Below are 25,339 nucleotides of genomic sequence, written 5' to 3'. Positions count from 1 at the left end.
ACAAAACGGCGAAAGTGGGGACAACCTTGTCTGGTTCCCTTAAACAACTCATCATTAACCCATAACCTGTCTGAAATTTCATATTGCAAGGCTCCAATGGCATTGAAAAATTGAGGACTGAAAACCATTTGAATTAGGGTATAGTTCAAGAATGACCAATTAACACAATCAAAGGCCTTCTCAGCGTCTAAAAAAAAGAGAAATATCTCTTCGGCTATAGAATCCGATAATCCCATTATATCTAATAAGGTCCTAATGTTATCATAACCATACCTATCTCCCATGAATCCCACTTGTGAATAATCAATCAGGTCTCCTATATATCTAAGTAGCCGAGTAGCCAAAATCTTAGTGAAAATGTTGTCAACATTAAGCAAAGAAATAGGCCTGTGATTGCTGCATTTAGTGGTATCTTTTCCTGGTTTCGGTATCAAGGTGATTACTGCTTTTCGTATTGATGGACAAAGTGTCCCTCCCGAAAGAAACTGATTATATAAATTACATAGTTCTGGTATTAAAGGGGTACTAAAGGATCTAAAGAATTAAACCGGCAACCCGCCCATGTCCGCAGATTTGCCCAAATTAAGTTGATTGATAGCTTCACCATCCTCAAATACAGTGATCGGTGCATCCAGCACCATGGAATTTCTAGTTTGGGAAAAAATTTAGCTAGCTCACTTTCTTCAGTAATGAGTTCTTCTGAATAGAGAGAAGCGTAAAATGTTCTAAAACATTCACAAATGTATTTTCCTCTAAACACTATTTCACCCCCCCACCGCCCCTCACCATTCTCAATCTTCTGAATGAATGACCTTGCGGTTAAATTCTTTAACTTATTTGCCAATAAATGTCCTCCTCGTTCCCATTCCTCCCAAAATCTTTGTTTCATAAAATATATACCTTTTTCAGCTTGTCTATTTATGTCATCCTTAAGGTTCTCTCTAATTCTATCCACCCTTATTTTATCTTTCTTATTCTTGGATGAAGCATAACATTTTCAATAAATGTTAGTGAATCTACAGAAAGAGTGCACTTATTTGTTCTTTAACTGTGGAATGCGGTATGGGTTTTTAACTGTTGGACAGCCTTTGTTTTTCACTTATGTAAGCTCCTTGTAACCCCAAAAAGCTAAGGCCATTTTGGGCCTGGGACAATTTCTTTTTTTGGTGCTTTTTTCACCAGGATAGTTTTTCACAATGGAAACTGCAATTTTGCCTATGTGAACTGACTCAATGGCCCCTTTGTGTAAATAGGATCCAGTTTAAGTGGGATGAGATTTTGCCAGGCACCTCAATCCATGTTCCTTTTGTGTGTGCACCCAAAACCGGAATGAGGCTGACCTTCCCTGCTTGGAAAGCTGCAAATGATTGAATGGTTCCAGAGATGTAATTGGAGGGTTGCGGTCACCCCCAGCCTTGTATATTTAAGTTTGCATCTGCAAGTCCTGGCCAGACTGATTTGCATATAACTGGTCCCCTTTTGAAATAGCGCAGACGGGTTAAAAAAAAAGAACCGGTTGTAGAAGGTTGCCCAGAGCAGTGCCAGTCGTTTAGATTAATTCAAAACCTTTCACCCATCACTTTTTTGGTGACAGTATCCTCTGACCTGATCCAAAGGTTCACTGTTGTGGACCTTGTCTACTGCAGTCATATTCACCACCCTGTTGGGCATCTCATGAAGGCGCCTCCATCCTGGTCAGCATAGTTTGTCTGGTCCATCCATCACCAACGGCTCTGCTTGCACACCATATACGTGGAACCGGCACTGTCTCCGAAACTAAATCCTGACATTGGAACTCATTTGTATTTTATTTATTTGTATAGCGCACCAGGCGCATCACTTAGTTACAACATAAGAAAAACAGACAGAACCATAATTATTAAGTTTACAAGTATAATGATAGCAATGAGAGGACAAGCAGGTTATATATACATGTACAAATTAAGCAGAGAACCCAGGGCTAAATGTGCTGGGCGGCCAGCCAGGTTTTTGTAAGGTGTTTGAATCTCGGGAATGAGGGTTCTGCTCTAAGCTCATTAGGAAGCGTGTTCCAGAGTTTAGCTGCCAAGATGGGGAAGCTAATTCCACCTGATCTTTGGAGATTGAAATGTGGAACCTCAAGGCAGTTTAAATGAGCCATTCTGCGGTGTCTAATGGAGTTGTGGAGGGCAAATCGGTTGGCCAGGTAGCAGGGAGCTTGGTTATGAAGGCATTTGTGGGCAAGAGCCAGGGTTTTCAGGGAGATACAGTGTGGGACTGAGAGCCAGCGAATATTGCGTCTGGTGTCGGATATGTGTTGGCGCCTAGGAATGTTGAGGGCAGCTCTAATCGCATTGTTTTGGACAATTTGTAACTTGTTTAGGTTGCAGCAATTGGTGCCTAGGTACAGTGCATTGCAGTAATCAATCTTGGATAATACAAGAGTTCTAGCCAGGGTGACACATTTGGTTGCGGAGAGGAAAGGGCGACAGGCTGTAATAAGCTTGCATGTATATGCCGCTGCGGAAGAGACCGAGTTAGTTTGTCTGGTCAGGGATAGGGTCGAGTCAATGTAGATCCCTAGGGTTTTTGTGTCCTTGGCGGTTGGGATAATATTCCCATCGATGATGAAGGACTTGAACGCAGGGTCGAGTTTGGTAAGTTTTTGTGGCGAACCAAGAATAAGGAGCTCAGTCTTTTCATCATTGAGACAGAGTCGTGTTGAGCCATCCACGCCTGGATGACCTGGTAGATGACATTGATAGCGAGGGAGTCAGCCGTGTAGTCACCTGAGATGGGGATTAGTATTTTAAAACTTTATTTTTGCATTTTAGTAAACATGAGTACCAAAAAGCCCAAACAGTGGGCTGTTAACAAGCCGCCGAGTGTCCCCCTCACGCCCGCCCTCCCACCCTCCGACAGTCCCATCACCCAGCAGGCAGTTAACGCATTTACATTTACACAAGAGAAGTCTGTGGTGGCTGATCAGTTGTCCTGGCTGGTGCTGTGCTAGAGAGGAGGTACGAGATGTACGGGCCCCATATATCTGGGGGTCTTGCATGGTGAGGGAGTGTCTTTATGAATTCTGTTTCTGTTTCTTTGCAGTATATGATGTCCCTCTTCCAGTTCGCTAAGTTGCGGGGTGTGCCTCGTCCCCATGCCATAGCCACTCTTCTGCATGCCAAAACCAATAACAAGCTTGCCAGTGTCCGGACGTGTACCGACAGGGGTCTCGTTAGGCTGAGGAGTGCCACCAGTGGTGAGTGTCCCACACTCTCGCCGATTATTGTGTCAGTTTCGTCAAGCACATCTGACCAGAATTTGGACACTGGCGGGCAACTCCACGCTAGGTGCAGGAAATCAGCATCCCGGGACCCACAACGGTCGCAGGATGCATTGGACCCAGGGTGGTGTCTGTTTCTCTTGTTAGGGGTATAATAGGTTTGATGCAGATAGTTAAAGTGGATTTGTTTGAAGCGGGAATTGAGTGCCACTTTTTGTGTCTGTTGTAAGAGATAACTCCAGTCTTCATCAGGAATGGGGGTTTGAAGCGTGGTTTCTCATCTTGTCTTTGTTTTGGGGTTCGAGGGAAGAGTGTCCGCGAGCAGAGTTTTGTAGATGGAAGAGACTAGTTTGCCCTCCCCTTGAGCCTGAATGGTTTCATGCAGTAGTTGCCAGGTGGGAGGTTGTTGCGGGAAAGTTGGGATGAGGGCCTGCAAGGTGTATCGCACTCTGAAGTACAAAAAGATGTCCAGGGAGGACGTGCCCCCCGTTTCCCTCGCCTGCTGGGGTGTTATGAAGGTTTCTTGTATAAAGAAGTCACCTAGAGGTTTTATTTTGCATTTATCCGCCCAGTTCAGATACACTTTCTCAGCTGTGAGTGGGATCCCGGGGATGAATTTTGCGGGCAGAAGAGGAGAGTATCTAAGCTGAATCTTGTACTTTTGAGCTATTTTCCACCATACTGCGCAGGTGGATTGCACTTTGTTTAGCGTCGTGTGTGGCACTGCTTGATTGCTGATAATCACGGCCCTTAGCAAGTTGGGTGAGGCTAGTGCCTGTTCGACCTGTACATGCGGTCTTACGAATTGTGGTTCCTACCAATGACTGAGAAACTGAGCTTGTGCCGCCCAGTAGTACCGTTCTAAATCGGGTAGAGCTAGGCCACCCTTAATGACTGGAAACACGAGGGATGAGTAAGCCACCCTTGCAGGTTTGCCCGCCCATATGAGGTCTAGAACTAGGCTTCTCAGATAACCCAGGAAGCGCCGGGACAGCAGGATGGGGATGTTGGCGAAAAGGTATAGGAGTTTGGGTAAAATTACAATTTTTACCAATGAGGCTCGCCCCCAGATGGTGAACGGTAGCGATTTCCACCCGTTTACCTTGTCTCTTAATAATTTCAGTGTGCTTTCGTAGTTATCTTTCAGTATATCTTGGTGGCTTAGGGACACCTTAATTCCTAGATATCGGACGTGAGCTGTCTCCCACTGGAAGTTAAAATCGTCTTGGACTATTTTGGTTTTTGTGTTTAAGGGAAAGACGATTGATTTCGATTGGTTAATTTTCAAGCCAGATACCAACCCAAACTTGATTATTTCCCGCATTATCGGATTAAGGTTTTCGCAGGGGTTTTGCATATTATTAGCCGATGAGGACCCATTTTAAGACCTCTCTGGATATGACGTTCCCTAAGGCCCGCTGCCAGGGGCTCCATCACAAGGGCGAATATCATAGCGGATAATGGGCATCCCTTCCTAGTGCCACACTGGAGGTTGATCTGTGCCGAGCGAGTCGGCCTGAGCGTGATTGCTGAAAGGGGCTGGGTATAGAGGAGTGAGACTAGCTTGATAAACTGTTTCCCAAGTCCGAGCTGCTGTAGCACGGCGAACATAAAGGGCCACTCAACAGAGTCGAATGCCTTTTCGGCATCCAGCAGCACCGCCACTGCCTGCTGATTGGGGTCAAGTGCTGCCAGAACCCCAAACATTCTGCGTATCCCGAATGAGGTGTTTCGGCCAGGCACAAATCCCGCTTGGTCGGCGAGTACCAGTGCAGGCATTAATGGGAGAAGCCTATTGGCAAAGATCTTGGCCAGGATTTTGTTGTCCAGATTAATTAACGATATGGGGCGGTAGGATTTACAATCTTCGGGGGGCTTGTCTTTTTTGTGTAGCAGGATTACGTTCGCTTCTCTTAGTGTCTGTGGGAGAATGCCGGATTCGATTGCTTCCTCAAAGACATTTAGCAGGAGAGGGGCAACTAGAAGGGCAAAGTATTTATAAAACTCACCAGTTAGCCCGTCTGGCCCCGGGGCTTTGGAAGATGGTAGATTTTTGATGGCTTCTTGAATCTCTTCCAGCGTTATGGGCGCATTCAGTGGTTCACGGAGGTCCCCCTCCACCCAGTAAAGTTCAGTGTCATTGAGGTAGATGCGGATCGCATCGGAGTCCGTTGGGCCCCCGGCGCTATATAGGTCCTGGAAGAAAGCCCTGAACACCTCGACTATATCTTCTTCTTTGTGCAGCATATTTCCCTGCGGTGTCCAGATACTCTCCACCCGGTCGGCCTCCTGTCTGCCGCTATAAGGCGAGCAAGAAGGGCTCCAGGCTTCTGGCCTTCGCCGTATTGTCTAATTCTGTGGTTATGCCCCAGAAATTTGATCTCCCGTTCAGCCAGTTTTCTAAAGTCCAGAAGTTCTTCTTTCAGCCTTGCCTGGATTTGGTCTGAATTGTGTGCGACTTGCTGCTTTTCCAATTCCTTCAGGTGCGTTTCGCAGGTTTCTAGTTCGCGTCTAATAAGTTTCAGGAATCCGTTTTCCTTGGCTAGACAGACGCCTCTTACGTAGCATTTGAAAGATTCCCATAGCACTCCGGCAGAGTTGACGGTGCCTTTGTTAATGTCAAGAAAGGAGTTGATTTCCTCGCTTAGCTCGGTGGCGAATGTCGGATAGGCATGGGATCTAGGTTTGAAGCGCCATTGTGGAGGACGTGGCCTTGTGGTCGGCCGGTGACATTCGAGTGTTACCGTGGCGTGGTCTGAGAAGGTTTTGGGGAGTATTTGACATGCGCCCCATTACCAGCTACTGTGAGCGGAGACAGATAGTCGATGCGAGAATTCGTATTATGAACACTTGAGTGGTATGTGTAGTCTCTGGCTTCCCAATTCTGGGTCCTCCAAATGTCCGATAGGTCAAACGCTTTACAGATCTCCTGCGCTTGTAGGCTGGCTTTGGACGGGTGAGTTGTTGTTACCTTTGATTTATCTTTCTGTGGGTCGAGATGGGTGTTCAGGTCTCCACCCCAGATTATGGTCGCGTTTCGCACTTGCGAGAGGCGGATAGCACCCAGTCAAAGTTGTTTGCGCCGTCTGTGTTGGGGGCGTAGGAGTTGACGAACACCACCTCCTCACCCTCCACCATGCCCCGAATCCATAAGCACCCTTCCCTCGTTGTCCCTCTCTGTTTGGATCAGGCGAAACCCCAGTGAAGAGTGGAGAAGAATAGCGACTCCTCTGGCATAGGATGAGTATGAAGAAAAGTAGCGATGGCAACCCCAGCTGCGGGCCCACAGGTGCTCATTTTGCGGCAAGAGGTGGGTTTCCTGAATCATAGCCACCTCGACCTTGTGGCGTCTGAGTAATTGCAGGATCTTGCGTGTCTTAGCCGGGATGTTGCCCCCTCTAATGTTCCAGGTTGCTACTTTGAATGTACCAGTGATGATTTAAATGACACCGGAATGCGGCAAGGCTGGAGTCGGAGTTCGGGCACATGGGAGCAGCGTTAGGCGGGAGGGCCCGAGAGGGGCGGCGGCGGGGCTCAGGGTGAGGCCCGCGGTTAGGCAGAGGCGCACTGAGCACGTTTCGAACGACAACAACAAACAAATTTCCTTACATGGACAATCCCCCAACTCGTCCATTTGGAACCCCCCCAACTGGAACATAATGCGTGCTGTGCACGGGGCGCGGGTGGCCTTCCTAGGCACAGTCCTCAGCCTCCCGTTTGCAAAGGTTGTCCTGGTGGCATGATTACTGCTTACTTCGGGTCAGTAGCGCAGGTGTTTGTCACGCCGGAACTCTCTCTGCTCTTCCTCTGTTTGAGGCGCCGGGCGTTTGGTTTGCAGACTTGCATCCCCGCCTGTCGAGGTATAGTGAGGCTTCTTCTGGGGAGTTGAAGAAGTGGGTATTTCCCTCCATTTGAATGCAGAGCCTCGCCGTGAAGAGCATCGAGTATGTGATCTGGTTGGCGCGTAGTCTGTGTTTCACCTGAGTGAACGATCTCCTTTGGGCTTGGACAGACGGCAAAAAGTCTGGGAAAAACTGGATGTCGTCCCCATCGAAGTGTAATTGGCCCTTTTTGCTTGCCATTCTAAGGATGGAGACCCTGTCCTTGTAGCTCAGAAGCTTGGCAATGATCGGGCGGGCAGGGGCTCCCGGCGCCGGTCTCAAAGAAAGGGATTCTGTGGGCTCTTTCCACTACGAACATTTGCGATAGGATTGTGGGACCAAAAAGCTCAGTGCATAATTTTTTGATGTGTCCTTCCATTCTGACTGATAGTTGTCTTTCTCTGATTCCGATTATCCTGATATTATTTCGTCTGGAGCGGCCTTACAAGTCCTATTTTTTGGCGAGTACATTTTTCATTTGCCCCTCAAGCGTGGAGTCCCGGGAGGTGAGTGCTGCTGTGCCGTCGTCCAGATCTGACACACTCTGTTCGATGGAGTCGAGCCTGTCGCTGTTTGTTGAGCCAGTGTTGTAACAGATCCACCTTGGACGAGAGCGAGTCTATCTTGCTGTCCAGACCCCCTATCCCAGCTTTTAATTCCATCAGGATTTCCCTGATGTCTGTTTGTTGCTGCAATTCTGCCTCCGACTGGTTGTTCGGGGATTCAGGAGGGTGTTCCGGCATGGGTGTTTTAGGCGCTGGGCCTGCATCAAAGTTGAGTCGCTTCTGGGACTTGTCCGGCTTCCCCATCTTGAACTTGGCTACTGTGTTGGAGCTTCTGGTCAGGGCGTGGGTGAAGGGCTGAGATCAAGGCGCGCTGGTAGACGCTGCGAGTCAAAATGAAGGGGATACCGCGGCCAACTCGCCTGTTTTGCTTGCTTCTGTGGGTCTCCCCGCACCTCCCGCTCCGCCACCGTCTCAGTGCTGTCTGTGGGCGCTGCGACTCCGAGCGATTCCCCCCTTGCTGCTTTCCGCTGGAGGTGGCCGCGGCAGGTCCCGCAGATGGCTCTCGTCCGACTACGAAGGATTTTGGGCAAGCGGGCGGGACTCCTAGGCCCCACACAGGTCGCGGCGATGCAGGCCACACTACGCAGCGAGTTTCTCGCGGAAGGCAAGTCCGATTCACTCTGAATTGTCGACAGGGATGAGATGCCGTGCTCGGATATATTATTCTTGCAGATTTAGTAGTTTCGCCACAGGATTGCTGCGATTAAACAGGATTCATGCGTGAGGCAGCCGGGAGCTCACAGGGGAGCGGCCATCTCGGTCAGCCCTCTAGCGCCCTCTCTAGATGGGGATTAGTATCTGGGTGTAGTTGGTGTAAGTGACAACCAGATAGTCCAAGATATCGATGAGAGGTTTGGTGGACACGTTATACAACGTGGGTGAAACACAAGATCCTTGTGGCACGCCACAGGAGACGGGTGCAGGTGGGGCGGCTGCTAGTGGAGAGAACACGCGCATAGATCTATTGTCTAAAAAGGAGCTCATCCAGGTTGTGGCTTTATCTGAGAAGTGTGCAGCTGATTTAAGGTGGTGGCAGAGGATTTCAAGATTGATGAGATCAAAGGCCACCGAGAGGTCCAAGAGGAGTAAGAGAGCAAGTTTGCCTTTGTCTTTTAGATCTTCAATCTGTGTTTTTAAATCTATGAGTGCAGTTTCAGTGCCGTCACGTGGCCGGAACCCAGATTGCCTAAGTCCCAAGAGTTTGTTAGATTCAAGGTAATCTTGAATTTGTAGATATGCTGCACGGTCGAGGATTTTTAGTAAAAACGGGACCGTGGTGATTGGCCTGTAGTTTGTGGGTATACTAGCGTCCAGGGTAGGTTTTTTCAATAGCGGGATGACCCGCGCGTCCTTTAGATTGTCAGGTACGATCCTAGAGCTAAAGGAAGAGTTGATGAGCATAGTAATGAATGGCGCTAGGTCATGAGCTGCTTCCTTGATTATCGGTGCCGGGCAGTGGTCGCCTTGGCAATTGGTTGGTTTAAGGCTGGTGATGATCTTTTCCACTTCGGAAATGGAGAGTGGCGAGCAGCTAAAAGGAGTCGGAGAGTCTGGGATGGGGTGGTTTAGGGTGGGGATAGGGTTGGGTTGTGGGTTGGATTATAAGCTTGATTGTTTGTTATTGATTTTAATTTGGAGGGTGGCAATCTTGCCGAGGAAAGCCTCTTGGATTTTGGTACACCAAGTACTATCTTTGATGCAAGTGTCTGGTGCAGTGACAGGGGTTTCAAGTTCTTTTAGGATTCTAAACAATTCATTGGTGTTGGATTTGGCTTGTTCAATACGTTTATTGTAAGTGTCTTTTTTTAGCCTGGAATATGGCTTCCTTGTAGTTAAGGGTGGCCAGGAGGAAGCACAATTTGTTGGCTGGGGACTGGTTGCTTTTCGAATGTGATTCCGCAATTTGTTTTTCTTTGCGCAGGGTTCTGAGCTGGGGTGTGAACCAAGAGTTCAGGTGGGCTCGAGGTTTGGGTTTTCTCAGTTTGGATGGGGCGATGATATCCAAGGCTTTTTTGCATAGCAAGGTTAAAGGTGTCAACCATAACCGTGGGGTCGGAGCATGAGCGAACCTGGTCATTGAGAGCCGGGAGGACTGGGAGGAGTCTGTCACAAGTGATGTCACGTTTATTGCGGGTGGCAGTAGCCGGTGCAATGGTAGGGGAGAGGCTGGCTGGTATGGACTGAATGTTAAACGTAATTAAGTTTTGGTCGGTCCATGCATACTGTTGGTTAGAGATTATATGGATAGGACAATTGTGGGAGTCTGGCCAGTCTCTGCATTTGCCGCTGTTGTAGTTAACAGATGCTTTCCTTTAGTCTTAGTACGACTACTAAGCCTATTGCTGGTCCTGCTTTTCTGTACCTTGGGGCTTCACCTGCCAGCCTTCCTCCAAATCCCCTGACTGTGACATTTACTGCATTTGGAACATGGTTCCAGCAATAGTTTTAATTCATAGGCCTCATGCATGTCATCTTCAGGTCTAGGCCATCTTGCTTATAGCCAAGTCAAACATTTCCTCTGGCAAAACCACCTTCTTGGCAATAGGCAATCTGGGTTTCGCCCCAAGCACAGTACGGAAATGGCCTTGCTGGATCTAAAAATCCAAATGGACTCCATTCATGACTCTGGCAATCTAGGAATGCAGTAAATGCACCTGACCGCCCCACGCTTTAAAGCAAAAGATCTGGCAGCATTTGCTTCTGTGTCACAGCCCCCCACACCACACTATGGAACTCCCTACCCGTGCACATCTATAATGAGCACTCTATCACTACCTTGAAGAAACTTGGCAAGACTTGGCTCTTTGAAAAATACGAGTAAGAAATTTCATTCTATGCCTTTGCTATTTTCATATCATGTATTCTATCTACTCCAGTACAAAATGCAATGTTAAATGTCAAAAATAAAATAAATAAATAGATATCCTCTGGTGGGATCCCTCGTCATCTGCCCAAAGATTGCCTCCTTGCTATCTTTATTCAGATCCTAGTAACACTTTACTGGTTTCATCTTACAATTCTGAGCTGCTGTTGCTTTTGTACTTTTAGTCTGTTAAAGAGTTTCTAACAATATTTAAACACTCTTTAAAGCCGACCGAACCCTCTGCGGCAAAGCCACAGGTTACGCTGCCCGATCGACGCTCGCTATGACTACGCCATGCACCCTACGCCTCTACGATTGATGCCTTCTTGCCTTTAAAACTGGCCTACCGAATCCTCTGTGGCAAAGCCTCTGCAAGCCAAGGGCGTGGAGTTTTGTGCCACAGATGTTTGGTGCTAAAGATGCACAGCGCACTCCTTAATCCTCATGACTACAACAGCATCCCTCCAGCCTGCCGCAGTGCTGCCTTATACGCCCTAACCACTGCAGGTCCCTGGCCAACCCCGGTGCTCACACCTGCTTATTACCCGCCCATGGTAAGCCCTTATGCGCTGGTTTCGCTGCTCTTTATCCGTCTATATTGCGTCTCCTTTATTCACCTACCAGCCCTCCGCCCGCACCCACCCCAACGCCAAACTGCTCTCTGCATCCACTTACGCTAGCCTGCCGCAACGCCCGCCCATGCGCATGACTCCCCACTGGCCCCCAGCTACCTATGCCAGCATGTGCAATGCCCTCCTATGTGCTCGACTCACCACTGGCCCCCATCCACCTATGCCAACAAACTGCAATGCCCACGACTCCCCACTGGCCCCACCCACCTAAACCAGCATCGGGCAACGGCCGCCTATGTTCACAACTCCGCACTGGCCCCCAGTCACCTACATCAGCATCACCCAACGCCCACCTATGCGCACAACTCCCGAGCGACCACCAGCCACCTACAGCAGCAACGTGAAATGCCTGCCAATGCACACAACCTCTCGACTCCCACCAAATCAAATATACCAACTACGCCAACGACACCCAGATTCTCATCCACCTCTGCGGCATCCATTACCAAGACACCGCCAAAATTAACTGCATTTATGAATCTGTCCAATCCTAGATGGCGACTTATGGGCTTTGTCTGAATGACAATGAAACTGAGCTCCATCTTGTCGGCAACCCAGCCCACCTAGCGAACCTAGAGCCCGAATATTCCCACTTCCCAATTGACAACAACACTGTTGCAGTCTCTCCAGTAGTCAAAACCCTGGGCGGCCACTTGGACTTTACTCTCACTCACCAAGCATGTGAACTCCATCGCCTCATCAGCATATACATCAACGCCAGGCGCCCCTACCTCTCCACCGACAATTGCATCAATATCGCCTGAGCCACCATCTGCTCCAAGTTTGATTATTGCAACTCTCTCCTCGTCGGCATCTCCAAAGGTGACCTGCATAAACCCCAAACTGTTCAAAACAACACCCTATGGGCTGCCCTTGGCCAAAAAAAAAAATCAGACCACATCTCTCAAGCCAGGGGAGACGCCCATTGGCCGTCTCTCCTTCAAAGATCTTGCCTTGACCCACCGTTGCATCAATAACACTGCTCCCCAATACCCCTCAGAGCGTATCACCAAACCAACTTCTTCCAGACCCGCCGGAACTGCCTATTGTTAGGAAAGATTTCATAATTGTATGTAATTTTCCCTCCATGTGTCAACCCCCAAACTTTTTTGCTGCTGTTTAGACACCATTGACTGACTTTGCCAGAGAAGCACAGCCTTCAGCTGTACTCCTCTGGGCTTTTGCTCACTTTTATAGGGAAACAGCCATGCTCTTAAGACAGTCATTACTGGGAGACTTTGTTTCCCTTAGTCCTTTCCTCATGTTGCAGCTTTTCTGCAACATGTAACAAGTGTGCAATGTATCTTACCATTCAGCACACTTGGGACTATAGTCATTGCCAAAGGCTCTAGATACTCTCGCTGGACTTTTTATGAACTGTGCTGATGTGTCATGGACAGGACTGGTGGCAGCTATCTTTTCGCATTATTTTTAACCCTTTCCTATCATGTTAACCGTGTTAACCGCGTTTGGCACGAATAGGTGGCTTGGCTCCAAAATGGCCATACCACGAGGTTCTTTGTCCTGTCCTTTGGCCATCTTGCCCCTTCACCTTTGCCAGGTCGAGTTGACCCGGGTCAGTCCTTATTTGGTCATGCCTTGTGTGTGCCTCCAGGATGTGGGCTGGAATGTCTGGTTCCAATACACATACTGGGTGCCAGAGAGTCTGGAGTGCCATGAATGCCTGGGACCACTGTGGTCCGTGATTGGTCCATGTATGGAGTGTGTGTGTGTGTTTGTGAGCAGATCTCCCATTGGGTCCTCTGTTTTGGCGCGAAGGGAGCTTTGGATAAGAGGAGGCTGAAAACGCCACTACCATGTCGATCTCCTGGGTTCTCACTGAACAAAGGATAGGATCCAAGTATCCTGCAACACAAAGCCGAGTCGAGGAACCGCTGGTGACCCGCTGGAAGGTTTGGCACCCTGAGCACGCTGTCGTCCCGTGGGACCCTTCTGCATCTGGTCGCCCTAGAAGGTCTGCGAAGACGCTTCGACCTATTGGAATAGTGGGACCAACTATTCTCGGCACCTTCATCAAACCCTGCAAGTAAGCTTTCTCTGAAGTGTCCCTGGGCCAACCAGTGGACTCACCATCTTACCCAGTTGCTTTGCTCTGTCACTGCCACCATTTCGAGGAGACCCTTGAAACTTGGTATACTGCTAGCTCTGTGTCTACGGCACCCTCACGCCGAATTTTGTACACTTGGCGTTCCCAGGTCTGAAGTGAGATGAGTGCACCAGGACCGGAGTAAATGTGGTTACTTTGTTGCCCTGCCGCAGCAACAACCTGTGCGAGTTCGCTGTGTTTGTGACCCTCTTGCCTCTGAAGCCTGCTGCAGTGAAACTGGGCCGATTCCTCCACCCGGAGCGGAGAAATCACCACTGTCCCGTTTGGGAATCATAGCTGTATCTTAGGAACTGAAAGGTGCCGAGATGTCCTTTTTGCCGCATTGGAACCTGCCAGCGAAGTGGACTGAACTGGCGAAGTTTGAGTCTGCTTGCGTCGGGGACCGGTGAGTACTTCTTACCCCAACTGGTGGACCCTAGCGCAAGAGCCCATTTTTACACACGAGTGGCCCCTGGGGGCCCCTCTCCTTTCCACAGCTATTGCGAAATAGCGACTCCATCCTGCACTATCAAACTGCCTCTGCCTTCAAGTGGAGATCCTTCTTGAATAGTGGGAACTTGTTCTGCATCACCTCATCCACCTTTCTGAGCTGCTAGAGACCCTTGAAGAGACCCTATTCTGCCCATTGGCACAAGCGCGTGCATGTACTATTGAGCACAAGGCTCCCCCCTTCTTCGTAGGGCTTGGACTGCCTCTTAGTTAGGTGTATTATTGATGTTGAACTGGGCCTAAAGATAACCTGCATTGCCTGTTTCCTTCCCATCTAGGTTGTCGACATATTTCGTGCATTAAACCCTTTAGACCCCAATGGTCTTGTGTATATATATTGTATTGAGTGGGATGTGTTGGTTTACTTAGTGTTATTGTGATTCTTTTGCTATTTTACAAAGGCCTTGTAATAAATGTGTCTATATTTGTGATATAACACCTGTCTGGAGTAATTTGTAAGTGCCCTTGCTCTGTGTGCTCATTGAGGTCCTCAGTCACCCTCACCCCTCCTGAGACTTAGTCTTGAACGCCTGCCATAGCTACCCTGATTGGTCTGCCTTGTCCAGAGGTTACCCTGTTCCAAGAAACTAGGTTGTCCTTCTGAACCTCTGCCCCTCCAGGTCAGAGTTCAGAAATCCTTCTTAACACCTATGCCAACCTCCTGCACACACTTAAATTCATAAGAGTCAGGGCAGGATGATCCAGCTTCCCCGCCCCTGCCACCGCACTCTGGAACACCCTCCGACCCCACCTCAGAATGGAGAACTCTCCATCGTCAGAAAAAACTCAAAACCTTTCTGTTTAACTGAACTGATGTGACTTGCAACCCCCATGTGCATACCTGACTTGTACGTATCTGTAACCATGCTTCTATGCTCGCAGCGCCTTGACGCCTTTGGGTTTTTGTGCGCTCTACAAATGCAATAAATAAATAAAAGTATTGAATAGTCTTCCTTACCTCTGATTTCTTGCATGCTGGTTTAGATTAAAGTTGTTTCTTTTAGAAGCCAATTTATTGTTTTTAATGCATTCTTTCTTTTTTCAAGTAATCTCCTGCATTTGGTGCCATGCACAACTATATATAAAGACCTTATTTCTCAGTAAGGATGCTGTGTGGACTTTACTTTGAGTGTTTGTGTATGTAAGCTCTGCTTTACTACCACCTTTCTTGAAGAGTGAAGCCTGGATTGCTCTGCCATCTACTACTTTAGAGTCAGGACTGATGCTAGGGAATCACTGTACAGTGCGGGTTGGTCTTCAGAAGCCCTCACCAGAGGATTTGTGGGAAATCCCCCAAACAGTGATCTGTTTAGTTTTGATTCAAATAATGTATTCATAAACTATTAAGTACAATTAACTAGTCTGTCGCACTGGTAGAACTTCAGAAAGCAGTGTGATGTTTGAAAGTATTAAATGATTTGACCACTTTATTTGCACTGACATCATAGACCTTGCAAGACACAAGAGACATGTTGGCATACATTTGTTTTTATGTGGAATAACTCAGAACTATGAAATACTGGTCCTGCTGGCTGTTCCTGGAGGTAACATAAGGGGCCTGTGATGTTTGCAGAAGTGATAAACATTAAATCAATGTGCTTAGCACCGATGTTGGTACTGTTGTACACAATGCTGTAAATAGGTTTGACCCCAATCAATATTGCATAGAAATTTCTGTGGTGGAGCAACCATGAAACGGCTTAATTGTGTTTACTGTGTGACATTTAACCCAATTTTATCTGAAATTTCTATCTTTTGCATTGGAAAAGTGGAGAAACAGTTCCTTTTTGCCATGGTGCATAAAAAAGAAAAACTAGTTGGGTGCTCAGTGTTCTTGTCTTGGTTCAAAATAGTATCATACTAGGGTCCTAGGTACATTTGGAGCAGCCTTGGTTGCTACATTCCCTATCATGCTGGCAGAAAACAAATCGCAAAACCATTTCTCTCACTCAATTGCAAAAATCTTTATACATGGTTTAGGGCAAAAAAAAATACATTTGCTCTCTTACATAATACACAATGCAGCAAAACCTGCCCTAAGTTCATTTGCTTTATTATTAGCACTAGTGCAAATGTTAGATAATATGGCTCCTGGTGAACGAAGTGACATTCTATGAGAACGGAGAGACAAAGATATAACCCATTTTTTCCTAAAGGATCTAAGTCCTAATATCGCCTCTCGAAGAGCGATGTTGCAGAGGGCCGCCCAGTAAATGCCACCCACGGCAAGTATGCCCTTTCCCTCCCCCTTCCCCATAATGCAACACTGTCCCTTGTGCTCCCGCAATTACCTCACCAGCCCCTGCTCTACCATTGATTCTGGTCTCCTGTCCGGTGATTTGAAATGTGACATATTGTGCATCATCCTTTGCGCAATGCTCTATTTTGCGACTGGGTACATCTATGCCCATTTTAAAAAACTGAATGCATCTAAACGAAAGACTTATATACCAAAAGCAGTCTTTTAATACAACAAACAATAGTAACAAATAACTGCTTGGATATGTTCTAGATTCGAAACAGTCGTCGATGTTTTTACGTTTTACAAATCACTTCACAGATCGTTATCATCTCTTGCACTTACTACTATAATTGGTGTCATAAGCCATTCCAAATATCACAGCGCTAGCGGCACATGCCACTATTTTCAAGGGGTGGTATTGGGAAAGTCTGGTAAAATTCTCTTATCGGTGCTCTTTATCCCTAATGCTAGTGTGGTAGCCTCTCAGGAGAACCCATAATCACTCCTACTTCTACGGTGCAGCCTGCCATATCCCCATTTTGTTCATGCACTTTTAGTCGAATCGACCAATTACATATACAAATATGGGTGTGGGTTGATGTTGGGAGGGGGGGACGTGGGCTAGGGATGGAGGATATGGGGGACCCCATAACAAAAACAAACAAAAAATTGGTGAATTCAGGTTGACCAAAAGTGCTCAAACAAAATGCAAACTTTCAAAGAAGTCTTTCAAAACACATAGGACCTGTCTTGTGTCTGACATTTCCTAGATATAAAGTGCAGGTTTGCACGTGGCTAAGATGCTTGTATATTCTTTTTATCTCTTTGAATAATGTGATGTATTCTTTTGATATTACAGTACACACCTGATCCTTCATACGGCCAGAACACATGGATATGCCAAGGTGATGGTTGGAGACAGCTGTACACGCCTTGCCATCAAGTCTATGACCAACCTCTCGCTTGGCCGAGGGGCCTTCCTCGCCACAGACACTGTAAGATGCATACGTTACACTGAAGGTGCAGGGGATCATAATGGCGGGTGCTTTTTAATAAAACTGCCTTAGCTTTTATTTGTTGTATCATTATCTGTAGCGTAAACCAGAAATGTCATGAAATGAAAACCATACTATGGCCAACAAAGAACGCTAATAACAAAACAAATGGATTTCAGAAACAATGTATACAAAAATGATTGCATATAGTCATATAGGATTTTTACTGACCATTAAATATTATCTTGCAGCCAGTGTCTGCCAGGCGGATATTGTGATGGTGGTGGTTCGGACTTCCTGTTGATTACCTTTGAACATCACTTTCATGCCTTTTACCCAAGTCCTACTTAACAATAATTGTTTGGGTTTGGCTCTCAGTCCAGGCGATGTGATTTGGATCGCCATGAGCCTAAACGACTTTTGGTGGGTGAAAAGGAACTATGCTGGAACCTGACCATGTCCCTTTGCCCCCTATATTCACTTTAGAGACAGCCTGGAAGTACCAGAATTTGCATTGTCCACAAGGCCTTCTGAGTGTCAAGGATGGCACTCTGTCAAGAGTGGCACAGGGCTCCCAGGTAGGGTTTGGGTGGCTGTGCTGATGTAAGGTGACAGATAAGTACACACACAGCAGGAAACTCAACAAGAAAGAAAAGTAGGCAACTGTAGTTGTGAACAGAAAAGAGCAGGAAATACAAAGATACAAACAAACTGGATTCCCTCTTGGGGTATATGCAGATATGGAAAAAGATTGTTCCACGGACCTTTGGAAACTCCAGCCTTCTGCACGGATTACTATTACAGGGGCCCACTCTGTCTGCTCATGGCTGGGAACAACAGCTGTGGGTGTCTGTTAAACAGAAAACGTGACAAGGGAAAGGGCAGAGGTTGCCTGCCGGAAACTAACAGTCAAGCTCTGTACAAAGGATCAACATAAAACACAAGAGAGACAAGAACAGAAATAACCAGGGACAAGGAAGTCTAAGAGAAATCTAGCAGAAGGGAATGAAGGAAGAAACAGTACGATAGAAATGGGTAAACTAAAGGGGAGGACAGAGGAGTCAAGGAAGAGAAGGACAGGGATCAAGAACAAGGGGTTGCAAACAAGGAAGCAGGGCTGCAGTACCGAATGGTACAAGGTACAGAAAAACTGTAGTGGATTGCAGAGGACTGTAGTAGGCTGCAAGGCAGAGAGTCCAGAGGAGCATGACTGAGAGCTGTAGTAGGCGGCAGACAGAGAGCCCAGAGGAGTAGGGCAGCAAGGAGTGAACCCAAAGGAACAAGGCGTAGAGGCAGAGAGACCAGAGGGTCAGGGCTGAAAGCAGAAGAGAGTAGCAGGCTGCAAGGCAGGGAGCCCAGCAGAGCAGAGTAGCAAGGAGCAAGTTCAGAGGAGCAGAGCAGCAAGGCAGGGAGCCCGGAAGGCTATGGCTGTAGGCAGCCGAGTGTAACAGGCTGCAAGGCAGAAAGCCCAGAGGAGCAGGGCTGTGAGGCAGGGAGCCCAAAAGGCTAGGGCTGTAGGCAGGAGGGTGTAGCAGGCTGCAAGGCAGGAAGCCCAGAGGAGCAGGGCTGTGAGGCAGGAAGCCCAAAAGGCTAGGCTGTAGGCAGCAGGGTGTAGCAGGCTACAAGGCAGGAAGCCCAGAAAGAGCACTGGAACAAAAGCAGGAAAATGCAGCAGCAGGAACAGCATACAATTCCGAGACAAAAGGCAAAAAGGGGCTGGGAGGACTCTTGATGCAAGAGACTGAGCTCCTGCAGGCAGCTGCTTAAATACCGCCCTGCCCTGTACTGAGGCAGGCTAATTGGCAGCACCTGGAGCAGCACATCTGAATATAATCTGCCTCCTCCCCCTCTGGTCCTGAGATGGTGGAAGCAGCACTGATCCCTAGGGCTTCTGGGGATTGTGGTTCCAATGCTGACAAATGGGAATGGCCAGGAATTGATAGCTGTAGCAAGGTGCATTGTGGTACATGTAGTTAGTTGAGTTATATAAGAAGGCACCAAAGTCACGCAAATGGGAATTAAGTACCAAAGTGTGAATAGGGGTTGTTCCAAGTGTATTCTGAAGATGACTGAATAACAAATAATCCATGATGGTTGCCAATGTGTGCGCCCATGGCGCAGGCATGACAGTATGCCCCTCTCCAGGCTCCCTGAAGACTGACCAACAAGAAGAGCAAGACCAAGACCTGCCACACCGTGAAAAAGTCTTATACCAAAAAGGCACATCATGAAGCTCCAAAAACTGTTTAAAGCTGCAAGGTGAGAGTCTTGAAGGGAGGAGACAATACCAATGTTCCGAACCTTTGAGGTAGAAGTCAGAAAGGACACAGTCTTAAGGGCCCAAAACCCAACAGTGCGTTCATGAGAGACTGAAGATCTGCTGCAGGCTCCATGGCATATATTTCTTTGAAAGTAGTGGTTTTCCTTAAGGCTGGCAACGGTTCAGTGCTGAAAGGTGGAACCAGAGATAGAGCTGAATAGGTTGCTCTAGGAGGGTCTTCCAAATATTCAGAAGCAGCAATAGCAACATTAAGATTTGCAGCAGGGACTTCAGGAGTCACAAATGTTGCAGGGACACCCTGAGTAGCAGGGAGTTCAGAAGCCACAGCAGCCGGGAGATCATGAATGGCAGCCGGAAGTTCAGGTGCTGTAGCAGCTGGGAGTATAGGTGCCACAAGAGTACCAGCGGGCAGGGACGCAACTGAGACTGAAGGAGTACAGTCTGGTAGTTTAGGTGCTGCAGAGGCACCAGCAGGAACAACCGGAGCTGTAGCCTTAATAGGAGAGCTGTTAACTGGCGTTGCAACAGGTATTGTTCTTGTAGGCAGAGAGGAAGGGGGTGCTTCAACTGCAGTAAGAGTGATTTGAGATGCTGCTTCAGTAGCAGATTTAGGAGTACTAGCAGGAGGAGCAGCAGAGATTGGGCTTGCAGATTCTGTAACAGGTCGCATGGCTGACGGAGGATCAGGGAAGGGTAGGCTTTCTGATGGCTGGCCTTCAAAGTCTTGTGTGCTCCGGTGGATAGATGGGTCTGGGATATTGACTGTTGGCAAAGCTGGATTCCAGACAGGTACTGGGTATAGTTCAGGATCTGACACATGGTCTAGTGCACAAAAGTCCATAGAAGCAGAGTATCTCTCTGACTTGGTCACCTCTTTAGAGGCTGTAAGTGTGAGTAAAGGACTGCCATCAAGGGTAAGAACGGGACAATCCTTTGACTCAGCAGGATCTCCAGCCAGATGATTACACTTGATTTGTGGTATAAAGGCAGTGTGAGTGATTTGGCCCACCGAAGGAGTTAATTCTTCACTATCTGAGCAACAGCCTGAGTTACTGTGGCTAGTAAGTGAATGAGCTAAGTCAAACTTTAGAAGGTATGCATATGCCAAGTTCAGGTCTTCCATCTGCTCTGTATAAGTCTGTATCCTAACCTTCCAGGCCTTATCATGGCAATCTCTAAAGACAGAATGTCGGGGGTTGTGCATAGTGCCAGATGGTCTGGTAAATTATGTCCCTTGGCTAGATTCTTACTATGCAAATAGACAAATTCATCATAGAGGTCTTCGGTTTGTCTTTTAAGGCGTAAGAGTTGTTCTTGTAACATGTATGTTCCATTAGCCTGTTCTACAGCTTCAGAATCTGGTGTAGCACAAACTGTGGGTGTTGCAATAGGAAGACTGACCTTAGAGTTATCCTGGTTAGTAGTTACTGAGGAAGCATTAAGACAACCGATGGTCCGTATTGGTCTTTTGTACCCAGGACCAGCTGCACTAACCTCAGGATACTGAATGCCTTGTCCTGTTAAATGAGTGTTTCCAGCAGTCTGGGGAGGTTGTGTAGCTTGCCAAGCTGATCTTGAGCATATCAGTTTGGGAACAGCGTACTCTGGTTGAGAGTCTGCCACAATGAGTGCAATATCCTTGGCTTTAGCAGTGTTACGACATAGGTCCTGAGACAGGGCAGCCTGGGATAAAGGAATACAAGGTTTGTGTACTGGCTGAATGTCAAATGCAGTGTCAAAAGAAATGCCAGAAAACTCATGAGTGTTTTCCACTGGTTGGGCTAACAAAATCTGCAGGAATTCATTTTCTTGCTGTAGACTGCGGATCATAGTTGCAAATGTCATAGTAGGTCCACATAGAAGGGTCAGCAAGCCAGTGAGTGTAGTACTGTGCTTGTAAACCTTTGTTTATTAGGGCGAGTCTGTCTTTTAAAGTAGGGTTTTTGTTTGCCGTCCTTAAGAAAACTTTAGATTTTTGCAGAGGTTTCTTGAATCGAAAGGAAAGCATTTTTGGTCTGTGTGTGCCTTTCCTGCCTATGGAACAAGAATTCTTTGGCTCTTGCATTCTGTCAAGGAGGGCACTCTGTCAAGAGTGGCACAGGGCTCCCAGGTAGGGTTTGGGTGGCTGTGCTGATGTAAGGTGACAGATAAGTACATACACAGTAGGAAACTCAACAAGAAAGAAAAGTAGGCAACTGTAGTTGTGAACAGAAAAGAGCAGGAAATACAAAGATACAAACAAACGGGATTCCCTCTTGGGGTGTATGCAGATATGGAAAAAGAGTGTTCCACGGACCTTTGGAAACTCCAGCCTTCTGCACGGATTACTATTACAGGGGCCCACTCTGTCTGCTCATGGCTGGGAACAACAGCTGTGGGTGTCTGTTAAACAGAAAACGTGACAAGGGAAAGGGCAGAGGTTGCCTGCCGGAAACCAACAGTCAAGCTCTGTACAAAGGATCAACATAAAACACAAGAGAGACAAGAACAGAAATAACCAGGGACAAGGAAGTCTAAGAGAAATCTAGCAGAAGGGAATGAAGGAAGAAACAGTACGATAGAAATGGGTAAACTAAAGGGGAGGACAGAGGAGTCAAGGAAGAGAAGGACAGGGATCAAGAACAAGGGGTTGCAAACAAGGAAGAGAGCAAGGGAGCAGCAGCCAGGAAAGAGGGGGGCTGCAAACAAGGAAGCAGGGCTGCAGTACCGAATGGTACAAGGTACAGAAAAACTGTAGTGGATTGCAGAGGACTGTAGTAGGCTGCAAGGCAGAGAGTCCAGAGGAGCATGACTGAGAGCTGTAGTAGGCGGCAGACAGAGAGCCCAGAGGAGTAGGGCAGCAAGGAGTGAACCCAAAGGAACAAGGCGTAGAGGCAGAGAGACCAGAGGGTCAGGGCTGAAAGCAGAAGAGAGTAGCAGGCTGCAAGGCAGGGAGCCCAGCAGAGCAGAGTAGCAAGGAGCAAGGTCAGAGGAGCAGAGCAGCGAGGCAGGGAGCCCGGAAGGCTATGGCTGTAGGCAGCCTAGTGTAACAGGCTGCAAGGCAGAAAGCCCAGTGGGAGCAGGGCTGTGAGGCAGGGAGCCCAAAAGGCTAGGCCTGTTGGCAGCAGGGTGTAGCAGGCTGCAAGGCAGGAAGCCCAGAGGAGCAGGGCTGTGAGGCAGGGAGCCCAAAAGGCTAGGGCTGTAGGCAGCAGGGTGTAGCAGGCTGCAAGGCAGGAAGCCCAGCAGAGCTGTGAGGCAGCGAGCCCAAAAGACTAGGGCTGTAAGCAGCAGGGTGTAGCAGGCTGCAAGGCAGGAAGCCCAGAGGAGCAGGTCTGTGAGGCCGGAAGCCCAAAAGGCTAGGCTGTAGGCAGCAGGGTGTAGCAGGCTGCAAGGCAGGAAGCCCAGAAAGAGCACTGGAACAAAAGCAGGAAAATGCAGCAGCAGGAACAGCATACAATTTCGAGACAAAAGGCAAAAAAAGGGGCTGGGAGGACTCTTGATGCAAGAGACTGAGCTCCTGCAGGCAGCTGCTTAAATACCGCCCTGCCCTGTACTGAGGAAGGTTAATTGGCAGCACCTGGAGCAGCACACCTGAATATAATCTGCCTCCTCCCTCTCTGGTCCTGAGATGGTGGAAGCAGCAGTGATCCCTAGGGCTTCTGGGGATTGTGGTTCCAATGCTGACAAATGGGAATGGCCAGGAATTGATAGCTGTAGAAAGGTGCATTGTGGTACATGTAGTTAGTTGAGTTATATAGAAGGCACCAAAGTCACGCAAATGGGAATTAAGTACCAAAGTGTGAATAGGGGTTGTTCCAAGAGTATTCTGAAGATGACTGAATAACAAATAGTCCATGATGGTTGCCAATGTGTGCGCCCATGGCGCAGGCATGACACTGGGGCCTGGGACCGCTATACCTCAAACTCTCTCTCCGGAAATATCTTCCCACTCGAGCTCTTCATTCCTCCATCTCCTTGAGGGTCAGTCGATTCTCCAAGCAACAAGCTGGGGGCAGATATTTCTTCGGCTGGCGCCTCCGTCTGGAACGGCCTCCCTGCTGTCTCTGAAACGTGAGCAGAACCATCTCCGGTTCCAGAAGCACCTCAAGACCTTACTCTTTGCTTCTGCCTTCTCTCTTCCTCTCCCCTGCTGATCGCCTGTCTGATTCTGCACTGGTCACCTGGCTACCCTCTGAACTCAGGCCCAGGTCCCTGCCGTCCAGTTGCACACCCGCACAGCCACCTGGCATCCCCTGCACTGTGGTCTGTATCCCTACAGTCCCCTTCCTGCACTTAGTGGCACCTGTTGTCTGCACTTTTATTACTCGCACTTGCCACCTGTTGACTGCACTACTTGTATTGATTCCATAACCTGCACTTGCCCATTCTCCGCCACACCCCGGCACTTCTCCCCTCCCCGCTCCCTTGCACTTGCGTGATCTCATTGTCACCAGGCCTAGTGAAATCGTTGTTTTTTGTTCTCTCTCTTTTCCCCCTCCCTTGCCTCGTCGCGCCTTGAAACACTTGTGTATAGGCACTTCATAAATGCCACATATCATATCATAGAGGCATGCTGGATGGAACAAAGACTCACAGATAAGGTTGTGTATAAGAAATTGTAATCTTTTGCTCACGATTTTGAGCCTTCTCATTTATTTTGCCAATTGTATAATTCCCTGATTCATTTTTCCCCAGTGAAATCCAACAGTTCTGAGATGACTGGAGGCACTATTATGTGGCTCTTTGGGATCCCATATAGACTATAAAGGTGAAGATGATAGTCAAGCTTCCTGGATCAGTAGCATGACCCAGAAAGTGCTATGGGTTCTGGTTGGTGGTAGTGTAATGTAATATATGAATGGGTGCCTTTTTGGCTCATAGGCAGCCCTTTTCTATCTGGGGACGATGAAATGGAGCCTTCAGTGTTAAACCTAGTAATCATGCAAGTGTGCTCTTTTGCCCTTGCTTATTTAGGTGGAGATCTGAAATTACTATGTAGAGTCATTTTTACGATGTGATCTCTGGCCATGCGCTCAAAAAGAAATATGCGGGGTTAGCTAGGAGTGAATACAGTGGTTGGATAGCTGGGATTCCTCTGCAATCCATGGCTTACGACTTTAACAGGGAGGAGCCACTTGAACGTTTGTGTGGTGGCAATTACTGGTTAGCTAGCCACCAAATGTTGAAATGGTACATGTGTATGTGTATAATTAGTCCTTAGGGGTTTTCTCTACCCTGCAGTTTAAAGACAAAAGAAAATGGTTTATTCGAGTTTTCATTGTGCACAGGGATCAAAATACAGTACATACGACAACTGGCAACATTGTGCGCCGATGAATAGGGTGCATCAAACCACATTCCGACAATCCTTCCTAGCCCTCCCGGCCTATCCCATGGGGCCATTTGACCCCCTCTACCCTTAACCCCTCGCCCAATCAAGCCTGTCCCCAACCCTTTGTCCTACCTGGCTTATGCCCCCCCCTATCAAGGGGGTTTTAAGTCCGCAGAAGAGTGCAAATCATTTAGTAGCTGGCCCCAGTCCACCATCATCCCTTCCTCCAGCTCTGGGTCCCTAGATATCTGTAAAATAGCCCATTTCACCATCCCCCCCATCTGCGGACCGGCTCCATCCAGTGGGCCACTGACGGTCCCTGGGGCCTCTTCAGGCTATGGCACCCTGTCTTTTCACTAGCCTCAACATAAATCGAGCCATACGGTTCCTTGTTTTGCACTGTCCGTCCCCCTGCCCTCAGGAGAATGCCCCACAAACACACCTTCGGGCTACATTCAAACCTGGAACCCAGCAAACCGTTCACCTTCGACATCATTGCCTGACAATATCGTGCAACCCTTGAGCATCCCCACAGCATATGCCAGATGCCTGCCACCTTATCCCACATCGGGAGCAGTCCTGACTCGGGTTACTGTTCATAGCATGCAATTTAACCAGGGTCACATAAACCCTGTGCAGGACATTAAATTGGACTAGTTGGAACTTAGCATTCCTCGATACCTTCCGTA

At 48.0% G+C, this 25,339-nt stretch overlaps 1 protein-coding gene across 2 annotated transcripts in view; it reads left to right on the top strand.

Annotated features, from left to right (window-relative positions):
• Positions 1–25,339, top strand: part of CTU2 (cytosolic thiouridylase subunit 2) — a 773,185-nt gene that overhangs the window by 423,974 nt on the left and 323,872 nt on the right. For both annotated transcript variants that reach the window (XM_069635914.1, XM_069635904.1), the window contains exon 8: positions 16,923–17,058. In XM_069635914.1, the coding sequence (XP_069492015.1) occupies positions 16,923–17,058 (136 nt within the window). The remainder of the gene's footprint in view (positions 1–16,922; positions 17,059–25,339) is intronic.

This window comes from Ambystoma mexicanum, chromosome 1q (genome assembly GCF_040938575.1).
Source record: "Ambystoma mexicanum isolate Mex_15411 chromosome 1q, UKY_AmexF1_1, whole genome shotgun sequence".
In the NCBI taxonomy this organism is placed as follows: Eukaryota; Metazoa; Chordata; class Amphibia; order Caudata; family Ambystomatidae; genus Ambystoma; species Ambystoma mexicanum.
Note: the sequence above shows the minus strand (reverse complement) of the source record. Positions and strands in the feature narration are given on the sequence as shown.